Source organism: Zosterops lateralis (assembly GCF_965231275.1).
Source record: "Zosterops lateralis genome assembly, chromosome: 6".
Taxonomy (NCBI): domain Eukaryota; kingdom Metazoa; phylum Chordata; class Aves; order Passeriformes; family Zosteropidae; genus Zosterops; species Zosterops lateralis.
Genome location: NC_139761.1, coordinates 14,028,627 through 14,044,174, shown reverse-complemented (window position 1 = coordinate 14,044,174; position 15,548 = coordinate 14,028,627). Strand labels below are relative to the sequence as shown.

Below are 15,548 nucleotides of genomic sequence, written 5' to 3'. Positions count from 1 at the left end.
GATAGATGGGTGGTAAAAGCAGCACCATGGGGTTTTTCCTACACTATCTGGTCTATTATAGAGCCCTGTACTAAGAGAAGTAACTGGACATAGGTGAAGAAATAAAAAGTTTTCTCCTAATACTACCATTCCTTCAAAGCAATAATTTTACATCAGAAAGTAACATAGCTCAAAACTTAAATCCAGTTAAACAACTAAGGGTGAAATGTAGAGTACATATAAGCAATTAAGTCATTTAAGATAACCCATAAAATATGAGAAATAGGTTCTACACATTATTTCTTCTTTTTATGCTTAAAAAAAAATATTCTTCCACCTTCTCTACACTACAAGAAGGAAACCAAATTAAAATCCTTCAGACATTCAAACAATTCTCACAACTAAAAATGCGCTATGTGTTCCACAGAATTTATGGAAGTTTGATGACCAGTAAAAATTTATCACCAGGACAATCTACACTAGATCAGCATCAAGCATCTGGATACAGACAAGCTAGAAGAACTCAGACAACACTCTCAGCATTATAATCAAAGTTAGTATGTATTTAGAGTACTTAAAAGTCATTATTTCACACTGCAATAGCAATTAAAATGCATTTGTTGTTCCCTAAATACTGAAGAAGATGCATATTTTAGCCTAAAGTAGACAAAGAAAGCCAGAACCTCCCACAACCTGCCCCCTCCTTCCCCCCCCCAGTCTTACACCATGGTGCTCTCCTGCTGCCACCCAACAGCCAACCACCAACACTGTCTCACAGCACTGCACAAACTACACCCCAAAACTGCAAAAACTCCCTCCCACACACTTCCACTTCTATAGGTCTGAAACAGCTTGGAAGACATATAACACTAGGAACATTATAAGTATTTCAAGTTATTTATCAGAGCAACAACTAATTGAGTTTTTTGAGGGTTTTTTGGGGTTTTTTTTTAATTCTCAATCATTAATGTACGAAAGCTAAATGACATTTTAAATAAGGCTATGAACTGACTAAAGTGAAGGCAGACTTTTGACTCTGAAAAACTGTAAAGAATCTCCTTTTCTAAAACCAAAAAATAAGCCTACCAAGCCTTGGTCTTGGCCTGAAGACCATCTCTAATCCTTTTACTTCTAATGCACAGTTATCCTGCAGCAACGACCCCCATGGGACAGATAAAGAAATTGATTGGATAAATCCATCTGTGACTTCCAGAGGTGCATCAGCAGACTCCAGGATCTCATTGAGACACTAGAAAACAATAAAATAAAATTGAAAAATCATAACTTTTTTAAAATCACATCCATAATTTTGCATCTAACAAATCAAAACATTTCAATGCTACTAGAAAACTAATTATATTCAGACAAAAAAATAGGCACTTTCAAGTACTTCAATCCCATTGCAATTTCACACTACCTAGCTTTCAGAACGATCTGTGGTGGGTGTATAATCTGTATTTTTGCACTATACCAAAAAAGGTCTGCTAACTTACTCTAATAAATACTAGAATAATAACAAAAGTGAATCTGCTCTTTCTTCAGCAGTACTTGAAGAACATTGAAAACAGGCTGAAAGTAAAAGCACAAAAAGTACCTAGTTTCTATGACAGGAGTATTTCATAGCAGTAATTTCAATGTAAAGTTAGTTTTTGATTTCTCTGTGAAAACAATAGACCAAACAATTCTCTTGCTGTGTAACATACTTGCCATTTCTAAACCATGTCTTTATAGTGGCATTATAAATACTGCTACCATCAAGTTGCCCAAAGTATCACACCATCTCTAATGTAGTAATTTATGATTTTCAAGTTTTCCACAATCCTGAGAAGACTCCCTTGTTGCTCTATATAGGTTCCATTATATGCATACACATGAAACATATTCTTCACAATTAGGCTCATAAAAAAGTGAGTTCCTGCCTGTGCTTTGATTTTAAAATGTAGCTAAAAACCTAAATTCTTAAACAAGAAGTATTTAGGCTGCTTTACTGAAACAAATCCCAGTCTTATTCACACACCAAATTCATTGAGTGCAACTTTGCAATGTAAACAAGACCTACTAAAGACTGTGGTTGTAACAATACAGTCATAATGCAATAATAATAAGATGCAACCTACAACTGGCGAGAAAAAGTGTGAGTTTGACCTTCCTGAGTTTTGAACAAGGCCACTGATTTTACCTGAGAAAATGCATAAATTCAACATCATAAGTTTTGAAAAAAAAAAAAAAAAAAAAAAAAAAAAAAGATTTAAAAGTTGTTTGCCATTTTAATTGTATTTATAATTATATTTTTGTATTATATTTATAATGATAAACTATATAGAATTATTTTAAAAGAAAGTTTTCAGAAGATTACATTTTTAATTCTTATGTCTCCAGGTGCAGCTTTCCCATCATATTAACTTGTTGCTTTCCTTATGCTCTTAATAACCTTGCTTTTAGAATTTTGTTTGCCTTGCATGTTCAGCTTTTCTAGTTACTGTTCCAAAGTCCACTCAAGCAGCAGAAAAAGACATCAGCTTTAAAGAAACAGAATCTGAACAGTCCTATTGGGAAATTATCCAGGAATCAAATAATCAACTAAAATTCAGTGACATAAAAATTTTATAAAATAATATAAAAGTTCAAACATATGTGAATTTATATTTAAGAATTATACATGTAGCAATAGCATAAGGCAAAAATAATCATTAGAGATTAAAACTGTACTTTAAAATACCACAGGTTCATTTAAATTACTTGAACAAATGTACAAAGTAATTTGCTATAGCAGGAAGTAAGCTAGCTATCATATTTCAGAGAAATCTGACTCAGATGTCTTTTTGCTAACCATGTGCATGGTGATAAAAAATAAGTGCATTTTAGTTCACTGCTTATTATTTTAAAATAGAAATCTACAATCTAAAAGCAAATAAACTGAAGTGCTCTTGAGCTAAATTGCTTCATAAATAGGCCAGCTGTTCCTAGAAGGAAGTAATTAGAGTATTCCAAGGGAAATTTTAAAACTGAAGCACAGCCTTCACATCAGGACTTGTTTCCACATTACAGACCAACAGTCCACAAAAACAGTATCTAATGTATACTAAAATCCAACCACGAACATCATGCATTACATTTTGATTCTTTTGAACAGCCCAGGCCCCAAAAGACAAAGGCATTACAATAACAGCCCCAAGAAATCCTATATATCTCTACAATGTTAAACACACACAACGTCGGCTAAAGTATCTACAGCGCTGTGATGAACAGAAATACCCACAAAAATGGATGCCATGTAAATATGCAGTCATCCTGGTGATTCACCGAGAACAAGGGTTACAGTGACTAGGGGAAAAGAAGAGCTGTAGCACTTCCGTGACATCTGCTTTTGCAATCTGTCATATACGAGAGTCACGTGCAGCACAGAACCTCAGACATGTCATTGTTTACAATGCAACAGAAAAAGGCTGACCCACAAATGGGGAAGATCACCTAAGCATTACAGTATATTCGTGTAATCACTGTTCGTTATGAACACTTCATTCAGGACTGGCCCGTAACTGCTTTGTTACTAAGTATTTTATATTTTAAATAATATCACTTTGACTCGCAAAAAGTGCTCGATACCCACTAGAGGGCATAACAATTCAATTAAAGTGAGGCAGCGTCACTGCAAGCCTGCCACAGAAAACAAGCTGCAGACACAGGAGAAAAGAAAAGAAGGAAACAAACAAGCAAACCACAAAAAAAGTCCACACTCAAACACCGGTAACATTGAGCATTTCTGCAAGCGTTTCTGTCCCCTACCACTTTCAAACATATTTTCACACAAACAACATTAAAAAGCATTATCTGAAGACATCACATATTCACAAGTACTTTAAAATGTACCCTGTGTGGCCTAATACTAATCCATACTCCAGTAAAAATGTGGTTTGGAAATCATTAAAGCAAAGGGCCCAGCTCATTATCTACGCTACCCTGGAAGTCAGTGACCGATTTACTGCAGGGCTAAAGTCTCCTCAAGACAGACGCTCTACTGACAGGTACTCAGTAACATTGCCAATTAAACTAAGAACCTTCACAAAATATTACAAACACAGTAATCCAAAGGTCTGTCTCTACCATAAGCTGGAAATATACATATCTGTGTATTGACACATTTAAATAAAAAACATATGGCAGGACAAGTGTGACAGGCCACCTGCTGAGCAAACTCCAGCTAAAATCAGCTTTCTTGTAGTCAACAAGTGCCTTCACCACTACAAGACAGCAGCGATCTTTAGAGACCTACACAGACTAAGCTCAGCATAACACCGAAGAGATACGAACCGAGATGTCTCTAAGACAAAGACAAAGCATAGATACTACAGGGATTACTTTGTTTCTACCATCTCTAGTAGTCAGTAAACATACTCCTCGTTAACTACAGGGATTTCTAGCAGTTCGGGCTACACTAGCTCGTTCTCCCTGAAATATCAGCAACTATTGCCTTCTTTCAGTTTTCGTTTACTTTCTCAATTAAAAATCATGCAATCGAAGCGTGTCTAGAAAACTGTATCTGTAATAAATGTCATGATTTTTTTTTTAAGTGGTAGCATATCCGACAACAGTTCCCTGGATTAAATGTTAATTATGGCTATAACTTTTTGCACAAAAGAGGCTGGGAATCGACAATAAAGTGGGTGGCAGCCGGGGGCAGAGAATCAGCTGGTTCCTCAGACAGCAGGAGCCGAGAGGGTGAAGCGCCAGCATCTCTTACCCACTTATCCAGAGGGACCTGCGTCAAGGAGCCGGTGCCCTGGTAGAGATCCAGGCTGAGCTGTTCCAGGCTGAGCTTCTCCTGCAAGAAGTGGCCCAGGTACCTCTGCAGCAGGTACCTGCAGGCTCTCTTCTTGATGGACTCCGAGAAAGGCCACGGCATGGCGGCTGCACGCCGGGGGCCGGAGGCCGGGCGGCGGGACGGGACCGGGGCCGGGGCCGGGCGGGCGGAGAGCGGAGCCGCGAGGGAGCTGAGCGGGGCCGCCGGGCCAAGCCTCGCCCCTCGGCGCGGTCTACAGCCGGGGCTCCCCGCTGCCGGGCGGCACCGCCGCCGCCCCTCACGGCCCGGCGGGGCGGCACTGCCCGCCCTAGGGCGAAGAGGCGCCGACAGGCAGCTCCATCCTCACTCGGACACCGCCGCCATCTTCTCGGCGGCCGCGGGCGCGGAGGGACCGCCTCAGCCGCGCTGCGCGGGGAAGGGCCCGGGGTCCGGCGGGCGGGCAGCGCCGCCCCTCAGCTCTGCGCCGCCGGCGGGAGCGGCCGGGCCGATCGCGGCTGCTCGTCTCCTTCCTCCCGGCGCCCCCCGGCCGACCACCGGCACCGTGACGTGCGGGAAGTGGCGTCGCCGGGCGGAGGAGGCGGGGGCGGAAGCGGCCGCGGGGGGGGCGGTGCGGCCGGAAGGCGTCGCGCAGCCGGTGGCGCCGGGGCCGCCTCTGCGGGGAGCGGCCCGGGGAGCGGCCGGGCGGGCCCTGTGCACCGAGCGGGGCGGGCCCTGACCACCGAGCGGGGCCGGGCGGCGCGGCGGGCGCGTCCGGAGCCGTGCGGAGTCGGGCGGCAGGGCCTCGACCGCCGGAGCTGGTGGGTGCGCTCCGGGGTGCGGTCCGTGGGAGCGGGGGCTGCGCTGTGGGAAGGATCCGGCTCCCCGGTTGCCTTCAGCTTCTTCGGAATTTGTTTGTAGGTCGAAGGTGGGATTTGGCAGGAAGCGGCGGGTCCCACGGAATAAACGTCCCGCGTATTGCGGTCCCGTGACTGGCAGCCCCCGTTTCCTCCCGGCAGCAGCGCTCGGCTCCCGGAGCTCTCGGGCGGCGTCCCGGGGGCTCTCCCTGCTGCCCCAGGCGGTCCCACCGGTGTCAGCCGAGGCCTCCCGGCCACGCCGGTGCTCCCGGGGCCGCTCCGGAGCCGCGGGATGGCTCGGGCTGTCCCGTGTTGGTACCACTTGCTCGCAAAGACCAGCAGCCTGTGGTTCTGAAATGTATCGGCAGTTGTGCGGAAAAGATTAACAAGAGCTTTATTCTTTATTGACCGTAACAAACGACTGCCGTTAATTCCTAAAAGCTCTGATAACCCATTTTGTTCATAGACTTTTCTTTCTTAAATTCACCAACAGTAGGTTTCTGTTTTCTGCAGCTGTTGATTTCACCTTTTCCAGGCATGACTTGTCTTCCTCCTGCATTCGGGATCAGCAAAGGGCAGAATTAATGACCGCTGAATCGAAACAGAGTCTTATACCACAGAATGCAAGTTAACTTGCCTAAGGAAAATTAGCTTCAGTGATACTGATACCACCTCTAAATGTTCGTGTAATCTTCTTCAGCACTTGTTCTGAATATCTTGGGTTTGAGTTCTCTAGACTGTCATTTCATGAGTTACAGAAGTCACTGGATCTCATAGTTTACTTTTTTTTTTTTATATATATATAACTTGTGTTTTATGGTGTTAATATATATTGAGTGCAGTGGTATAATTAAATGTTTCTATATGCAGGATGGAGACTGATTACAATCCTATGGAGTTGCCCAATAATACGGGGTTTGAAGAGGATTCTGATTATAGAGACTTCGAAGGAACAGACGTGAAAGACATGAGATTAGAAGCCGAAGCTGTTGTAAATGATGTTTTGTTTGCTGTCAGCAACATGTTTGTGTCAAAAACCCTTCCCTGTGCAGAGGATGTGGCATATATCAATGTGGAAACCAGGGAAAGGAACAGATACTGTCTGGAGCTCACTGAAGCAGGACTCAGGGTAAACTAATTTGTTTATAATTTCTTAAACTTCTTTGTTTCGAACAATGACCATATTTAAAAGGTGCCTAGAGAAATACTTCACTGACAACCATACATATTCCTCTTGTACTTTTATGAAAGCCTGATCTACATGTTTTCTTCTAGAAGAGGGAACTTTAGCTATTAATTTCTAACAAAGCAAGAAGGGAAGTTAATAAAAACCAGGAATTTATTCAAGACACAAAATGGTGAAGATAGAATCAGCAATTTATTACAGATGTTTCAGTCTTTGAGTGTCTCAGTACCCAAAGAAGTCAATAATACAACAACCATGCAGGGTTTTTTGTGTGTCATTTGTAATTTTTGTAGAGACATGTAGATGTGAGACTTATTTTCAAAGGATGTATTTTACTAATATTCTGAGTTTTGGACAAAAGGTATTTGAAATTGTCTTAAATACCGTATAACCAGTAAGCTCCATAGTAGAAAGCAGAGACTGCAATTTAAATCCAGTATTTTTTTTCTTATGTTACTGTACTACCCTGACTGGTGAAGTTAAATGTGTTACATGTGCCAAGGTGATCAACACCACAGAAATTTAACCACCCAATTCTTTGTTGCAGGTAGTAGCTTATGATTTTGATCAGACTGATGACAGACTGCAAACTCCATATCATGAAACTGTCTACTCCTTGTTGGACTCTCTCAGCCCTGCATATCGAGAGGTGTTTGGAAATGCAATACTACAAAGACTAGAAGCTTTGAAGAAAGAAAGTCAGTCATGATTTACCCAGATATGAGGAAGATTTAGTGCTAGAAGGAATTCTTAGTATGAAACGCTGAGATCTTCCTTACAAACATCTTAAGGCTCATTTCTTGTATTAAAGTCTACTTTGTGCTATTACATTATTATATAATTTTTATATGTTATAATAAGTATATTATATAACATTTTGCTACCATGGATTTGCATATATCACAATGTTATTAAAAGCCACTTCGGTAAATAGCAGAAAAAAATCTTAATTTTACTTTTTGTTGTAAATGACCATATAACTTGCTCCATACCATGTTCTAAAAGCTTGGTCTCTTTTCCAAGTCTTAGTATTCAAAACTAAAAAAGTAGAAACTGAATGTTATAGTTAAAAGTAGTAATTCTTTGTGTGTGCGCTTACTGGTAATTTTCATGCCTTCTTTTTAAAATAGAAGGTAACTACTTGCTCTACCCAGTTAATGAAAAAATAACTGGAAAACCTCTGCAAAGAATTTCTGCTTGATTTGCTATACATAAATCTGAAAGTTGTCAGCTTTGTAGCTAGAAAGATGGTTCTTCAATACCTGAGCATTGCTTATATAGTGGCAGTATCTGAGTTAAAAGCAAGGCTCAGCATTAATTGATCTGTCCTTGTCTATGGCAACCAGCAAGCTCCAAATAATACACAAGATGAACTGCTTATATATGAATGTATTGTCTGAACAGTGAATGATTAAGCACAGAATTAATGGGTTACACATTTCCTAAAAAGGATGTTATATATGCTATATATATATATATATGTATGCTATACTGCAACTGTTTAAGAGGCTTGGAAGGCCTGTTTACTATTTTGAAGGTGTGTTTACATGATGTACAGGATAGACTCGAGTATTTTTGCTTCAGCCTTTACTTTCTATAATACAGTACTTTGGTACTCCCAATTTTCACATTTTCTCCCTCAGTTGTACAGTGTCCTCTCCTAATGAATACTAAAGTAAGCACTGTCATGTTTATTGTATTGGTTTGAAACCAAAGGCTGTATGAAATTTGCTAAGACTAATACAAGCTGGAAGATTTAACTTGTATTTTCTACTTAAAAACTGGTACAACTCTCTTTATAAATCTGTTGTTCTGCTATAACTTTTCAAGTATGTACCGAATGGTAGACTTTTTAAAAACTAGAGTTGGGTAGAAGTGCTTGTACAGTTGAACTGGCATTCTGTGACATTCACACTTTTTGTATTCTTCTATACTGTATTTGTCTGTCTTTATTTAAACAATCCTGCCATTCTTCTATGCTTTTGTGACAAGTACAGTAGCTTTTTTGGAGCCACATTGAGGCATTTAATTGGTTTTCACAGATTCCAGTAACTTCAGTAAGGCTATGTTGACTTCTATCTGCTATGGTTTAGTCATATCGATCAGACAAGCCTAGCAGAGCTTTTGTAATGGCTTTGGGTTTGCAGTGGGCAACTCTGACAAGACAACTGCAATAGTGCTTCTGGTTTTGAGAGCTTAATTTCATGGTTATTATCTTTTTGGGTTGAAACTTCGGAAACTAGTCCACTGCCCTAGGGTATGCTTCCATGCTCCAAAAATTGTTCATAGGCTCTTTTTTGCACACAAGTCTGTGGCACGTGGTTAGTCCTCTGTGAGGAGAATGTACTTTAGCAAATTTATATTTGAAAATTTTTCCTTGCAATTGATTTACTTGTTCAATTTCAATGACTAAAGAAGTAAATAAATGGACCTGTGCGTTGTATTCTTGTGAGGGGGTGGAGCTGCTGCTAAGTGGGGAGTGAACAGCTGAAATCATCGTGCCCTTAGAAAAATCTTCAATAGCTGTCAAGTATTTGGAAAACTGGCTGCAACCTTATATCAGCTGAAACTTTGTCATGAAAAAGCAAGGTAATATATGTGATTGTAAGGACTTGGAGTGTTAGAAGTGCAAGGAGGAAAATGCCAGAGTAATGGGGTATGGTTTGGGGGGGAGGGTGTTTTTTCTTTTGTTTGTTTTTTGGGTTTGGGTTTTTGTGGGGGGTTTTTTTTGGGGTTTTTTTGGGGGGTTTTTTTTGTTTTGTTTTTTTTTTTGGGGGGGGGGGTTGGGGTTTTTTTTATCTTAGAGGTCTTTAAACCATCATCTTTTGTGATTATTATAAGCAATATAAGCAAGTATTTTGTAGGTGTTAACAGACAAAACTTGTGCTATTTCTTATACTGTATTACAGTGTTATTAATAAATAAAAGTGGGACACTTTTGGGTTAACACTGTAATACAGCACTGTCATTCCACCACTTGGGGGTTACTGAGGATGACCAAAATGCTGTCCCATGGCTGTCCTGGGCCACTGCTGCCCCTGTGGAGGGGGAATTTCAGGAGCTCTCCTTCAGCCGCCAGTTGTTTCCATTGTCCGGAGCCCTGAGTAAGTGCTGCCGCTGTGGCAGTTCATCTGTGAATCGCCTAGGCAGCCCCAGAGCCTGCCTGCTGTCGTAAAGGATGGCAGATAACCTAATTAAAATCTATTTTTGTCTCGGCAGTAGCACACACCTCTTGTGCGGCTGGGAGCAAACTCCCGGCCTGAGGGGCCGCCGCCGCCCCGCGCGTCCCGGGCCGGGCCGGGTGCCCACGGCGGCTGCGCGCAGCGCGCGGCGGCCCGTGCCGGGGCGGTGCTCGGGGCGGGGCGCCCCCAGCGGTGGCCGGGGGAAGTGCGCCCGCCGCCGGTCGCGTGGCAACGGGGCCGCGTCCCGGGCTGCGGCCATGGCGGAGGCGCTGCCGGGCCGCCGCGTCTTCCTCAACCACCTCGACACTTACTGCGGCCGCAACATCGGCGAGGTGACCGCCCGGCCGGCCCACAGCTGCTCCCGGCCGCGGCTTTCTGCCTCAGGCACCTTGTTCCCCCGGGGAGCCGGGGCTGGTCCCCGGAGAGCTCGGGCGGGCGGGCGGGCAGGAGGGTCAGCTGGAATAGCTGCTGAGGAGAGGCGCCGGAGCAATTAAAGGGATAGGATGGAGTAAAAATGAGGAGTAAAAATAAAGAGTTGGGAGCAGGAGGTGTGGCTAAAGCCGGTCGGGAGGGTTCAGGCACCTGTTGATCCCTGTGGAGGGCGATAACCAGCTCTCCCTGAGGCAGCCCCTGCCCGAGAGGAGCCGGGGCGGAGCGGAGGCAGCGGGGACCCGGCAGCGCCCTCGGCTTTGAGCGGAGGACACGAGTCAAGGCAAAACATTTCAGCCGAGGCTGAGCAGTCCCTAAGGTCTTCCCTTCAATGGGAAGCTGTTTCTGAAGCGCATTACCAACAGCAGGAGCAGGGCCGGTCAGACGGTGCTGGTGCCTCCTGGAGATCACGAGAAGCTGTGTAGGGCCCAATAGATATTTGTATACAAATTACGTGTCTCGTATATTGCAGTATTTATCCACCTGTGCTGTTGGGGCGACGCTTGAAAACCAAGATGAAGAGGAGGGAGATGAAAATGGTTCAGATGCTGAGCTTCCCCCAAGGGAAGTCTATGAAATAGTGGGTACTCTTTCTAAACCAGAGAGTGCTACTCCACCTTTTGCACAGGAAACATATGCAGTAAGTATGAGTCTGATTTCAGATTGCCTTTAGACAACATTAGAAGTATCACATGTCGTGTAAAATGACCTGCACTAATGAAATGATCTTTTGTTTGTGCTGAAAGCTGTATATATCTATTTTATTCCTTCTGCTTCCTGCACATGCTCTGGCTTCCTCTCTTCTGGGTCTGACACAGCAAATAGTAAAAGGAAGGAACTCAGACAGAAAATAGATTATGTCCTCCTCATAACTTAACAAAAAAAAAAAAAAAAATCTTAATGATCCACAGGTCTGCCTTCTTTTTCTCTCAAAGCTTATACTTCAAGTATCTCTCATCTTTTTGTCTTTTATCACCATTTTGAAGGTAGTGGTGCTGGAATCAAAGTTAATGTCCCCCTTAACTGTTGACTGAAATCACAGCTTTCACTAGCTGTGAGTGAGTACCTCCATCTTTGTATAAAGATGTGTATGTCCAGAGTTTAATTAACTAATGGAGGATTGATCTTATGAATGTGATTGCTTATTGCTTGACTTAGTTTTCTGAAACTAGAATTGCCTCTATCTCAAACTGCTTGTTATAAACTGATTATTATTCTTCATATTGAAGAATCTCTTCCAACATTTGAAAATCTTGATTCAGATGTCAATCAGAAATTTATGGCTGGTGGTGTTTAGTTTTAACCACTGCTTTTACCCAAAGTGTTTGCTGGATTTGCTCGAGTGATACAGACAATCTGCACTTAATAAAAATTACAGGGTGCTATCTTGCATGGAAATGGACATTTTTAAATGTCTTCCCCTTCTACCAATGGATAGTTGTTTAAAATACCTGGATAAGTAGTAGATACTTTTTGATACTCACAACTGCACTAAAAACATGGATCCTAAAATACCATTTAAACTCCATATTTTTGATCTATGTTAATGTGTACTCTAAATTAGAAATTTAATTATTTAATTTCCATTTCATCAGCTTGCTGATATCTGACAGATAAAAGTTTGATAACTATCTTATGAATAATTCCAACATCCTACTGTTAGAAAACCACATTCTACGCAGAGATTGAACTTGAAAAGGATTTTTTTTTTCCCCTAATGGCAGAACCTATCTGTTTTTCCCTCAGGTTTCTTCTCGAGAAGTACTGTTAAGCCACTTGCTTGAGTGTGAAATTGTTTTATATAATATCACTGAGGATGCAAGCCAAATTGAGGAAGCAACATGGGCTGCTTCTGGTTAGTATAGCCATACCTGAACAGAAATTTGGTTTCTATGTGGCCATCAAAACTTGCCATAAATGTATAATGAACTTATTGGGGATTCATTGTTCACTTTAATATAAAAATGGGTTCCTTGATGGAGAAATGCTGCACAAATTATTTGGTTAAATAGCAAGAAACCGTGGAATACACTGTCACATTCAGAAGGGAGAGAAGCTGACATGGAATGGTCCAACTCTTTAAATGACACATCTGTGTAGGCAGTGATTTCCCTAAATAACTGTCAACCATCGTCTCATCTATTTGCATTGGGAGGTGGGTAGAAATTTTTCTCCTGTGATAGTCAAAGAATGTTTAAATATTTATATAATTATTTTAAGTTTATTTTCCTTAAAAGTCCAATAAAAATATCGGTAACAGTCTTTTGGAAACTTTTTCTTTATTTTTACACCCAAGTTCTAATAAGCAGCTGGAATCCTTTTATGGTGAGAGTGCAATATCATTCTTTGTATGACACCTAAACTAAATTATGCTTTCCTCTTTATGTTATGAACACTCAGACAACAGAATAATTTACGTAACAAAAAAATCATTATTTTGTTTGATAGTGAAATAAACTTTGTTTGCATTCAGTAGTTTTTTTTTTCCTATCATGAAAAACCCACACTTTTTTATTTTCTTTCAGTATTTCAGCAGTCAATAAAGATGAATAACTTCCTAGTATAGATTGTTTTGTTGGGATTTTTTTCCACATAATATGTAGGTCTGTGGAAATTATGTCAATTCCCAATAATTTGACTCTTTATTTAATATAAACTCAAAGAGCATTTGCTTAAAAAGACATCCCATAGAACATTGGTAAGAGTGTCTATACAGGACCTTTATATAAATGCAAAACATACAGTTTAAATAATTTGGTTTAAAATAAAATCCTTGCTTCTATTTAACAGCCCTACATAAGGAAATAAAGACTTTTGCAAAACAGAAGTTATTCATCCTTATTTCAACAATAATGACCTGGGGAAGTACCAAACACCGTGACCCTGTAAGTAATATCAAAACGGTTTTTTTAAACCGAATGTTGAAATTTAATGTAAAATATTGATTACATTCAATTACACAATATATTTCAGGTGTGCACTTCAATGATAGCTAATAAAGTGAGCAGGTTTTTAGGATTCTTTCACCCTTACTCACCACTTACTGCCAAAATTGCTAGATGTAATTCACTGACAGAAAAGTTTAGGCACTGGGCTATAATGATACAGAGAGACATAAGGAGTTGCTTGGTCATGAGGCAAGACAAATGCTAACCACAATATGCACTGTCTTTCAGTCATTAAAAAATTCTCATGTTAACTGCATATTTAATGAAATATATAATTAAAATAGATACATCTTTATACCAATATATGTAAAGTATTTTCAGGAACCATGTTGGGCACTTAGTAGTATGCTATTGCAATTCTTAAATTCAGTTTTACAGAAATAGAGTTTTTCAACCTTGTGTAATGCTATATATAATAACAACCAATGTCTTTTAAAATATAAAAAATAGTTGAAAATCTTTTACTGCGAAATTTGAAATTGAACTAACGATATTTTCAAAATTTTGAACCTCAAACACCAAATTCAGAACCTTGAAGAATTTCAAATGAAGACAAAGTTAAAACAGATTTCAAAATACTTTTAAAGAACTTCATTTAACCATCTAAACCTTTACAAATTATTCTAAGAAACCTGTATCTGTCACATTTTTTTTCTTCATAGGAAGATGCTGAGACTCCTTTTACTGATCATGATTTTCGCAAAAGAAAAGCTCATCCTAACTTTATGGATTACATAAATGCTGAAAAACACATTGTAAAACTCGGGAAAACTGTATGTATTGAACTGCTTTATTAAAAAGTTGTTTTGTCTTCTTATTTTGAGCTTTAGCATAGTAATAGAAATGATAAACCATTTGAATAAGTTTTAAGAATATATTATTGTCCTTATGAATATGGATTATACAAATTCTTATTAAAATATAGTGGCATAGAGAATGCTATAGTGTCTTTTGAAACCCAAGTGTGTGCATAATATAAATCTTTTTATTATTATTATTATTTTATTTTATTTTATTTGTCTTAGGTAGGGAATAAATCATGCTTATCTTAAAAAAAGATCTGTTTCTTTGGTTGTACCAGAGACAATCAAAGCTGGGATCTGTGTGAAAGATTTGAGGAAGATCGTAGAGCAATGGGATATTAGTACTGCTCTAACGAAAAGCAGTGCATTTAAATACCAGCAGCTATGTTAGTATTAAGTGTCATTTAAATACTTAGATCTGGCCACACCTCACATGTCCCTGGATAGTTTGTCCTCTTGGAGCAGAAACTTTGTTAACTTTTGTTCCACCCTCTAAATCACTTTGAAATCGTGGCCATAGAACTGACACCGAACAGTTAAAATATATTACCACTTTCTGTGTTTTAAAATCCCCTCCTTCAGCTTTGCTTACTTTGGCCTGATTAGACTATTAACCTTACTAGAGAACAGACTATGCCTCTATTTGTACTTAAGAACTATTATTAAATAAATACCAACAGTGAGTCAGGTTACAATTCAGAAAAATGAAAGCTGTTGTCAATTAGTGGTGGAGTAGTGAGGAGGTTAGGAAGACAGCAAAATACACTGGATGATGAAGGTATCATTTTGTTGTTCTTTTTCTGTGTTAGGAGTCTCCATAATCAATATAATTCAATGTCCATTGCAGAAGTCTATCGAGCTAATAACAGAGTTTATTGAGAAAAAACTTTTCTGTGATTGGAGTATACATTTGTCATCTTATGCTCTGCTGAGAAAATAGCACTAGAAATTATATTCTGTTCTACTGGGGATCTAATAGTTCAGATACAAGTAAAAATTTGGTTTACAGCTTGAAAAAGCAGTGGTAAATTGTTTTTTCTTTTACTGTGCTAACATGGATTTATAAGACCATGGGAGAAATTTCACACCTGCAATGTTAAAAACATGAAAATTTTAAACAGCATCTATTAAAACCTTGTGTTAACTTCTGCCATCACTTAACACCCTGATGAATTATTGACTATTTTTCTGACTAGTCCAAGGCACTGGATCGCTGCATACCAGAGGTATTTATATAATTAACTTCTAAGTGTTTGTCAGGCTGAACATCTGTTGAGAAGACAGATATGTAGCAGTACATGGTAAAGCAGCTTGAATATTTTCAATACCTACCTGCTGTAACCCTTTCAAAAGGAGCCCTTTCCCTCTAGAACTGCAGTGTCAGCAG

General features: G+C 40.1%; 3 protein-coding genes across 6 annotated transcripts in view; 2 read left to right on the top strand and 1 right to left on the bottom strand.

Moving 5' to 3' along the window:
• ATG2B (autophagy related 2B) overlaps window positions 1-4,882 on the bottom strand; it is a gene marked incomplete at its 5' end in the record, with an annotated part of 45,506 nt that extends 40,624 nt beyond the window's left edge. For both annotated transcript variants that reach the window (XM_083863018.1, XM_083863019.1), the window contains 2 exons: window positions 1,066-1,228; window positions 4,721-4,882. In XM_083863018.1, coding sequence (XP_083719144.1) covers window positions 1,066-1,228; window positions 4,721-4,882 — 325 coding nt within the window. The remainder of the gene's footprint in view (window positions 1-1,065; window positions 1,229-4,720) is intronic.
• A 1,056-nt stretch (window positions 4,883-5,938) lies between these two features.
• GSKIP (GSK3B interacting protein) lies at window positions 5,939-9,440 on the top strand. Of its 2 annotated transcripts, XM_083863020.1 has the most exons (3): window positions 5,939-6,293; window positions 6,484-6,742; window positions 7,347-9,440. In XM_083863020.1, coding segments are annotated over exons 1-3 (423 nt in total). In that variant the 5' UTR covers window positions 5,939-6,291; the 3' UTR covers window positions 7,509-9,440. The 2 variants fall into 2 exon arrangements, with proteins under 2 accessions (XP_083719146.1, XP_083719147.1); XM_083863021.1 differs by lacking the exon at window positions 5,939-6,293.
• A 776-nt stretch (window positions 9,441-10,216) lies between these two features.
• The window catches only part of AK7 (adenylate kinase 7), a 28,132-nt gene continuing 22,800 nt past the window's right edge, over window positions 10,217-15,548 (top strand). Inside the window, exons 1-5 of one of the 2 annotated variants that reach the window (XM_083863767.1) lie at window positions 10,217-10,313; window positions 10,883-11,050; window positions 12,157-12,265; window positions 13,201-13,295; window positions 14,021-14,131. In XM_083863767.1, coding sequence (XP_083719893.1) covers window positions 10,239-10,313; window positions 10,883-11,050; window positions 12,157-12,265; window positions 13,201-13,295; window positions 14,021-14,131 — 558 coding nt within the window. In that variant the 5' untranslated portion in view covers window positions 10,217-10,238. Of the gene's footprint in view, window positions 10,314-10,882; window positions 11,051-12,156; window positions 12,266-13,200; window positions 13,296-14,020; window positions 14,132-15,548 lie in introns of those variants that run through there. The other variant, XM_083863768.1, reaches the window with a different exon arrangement.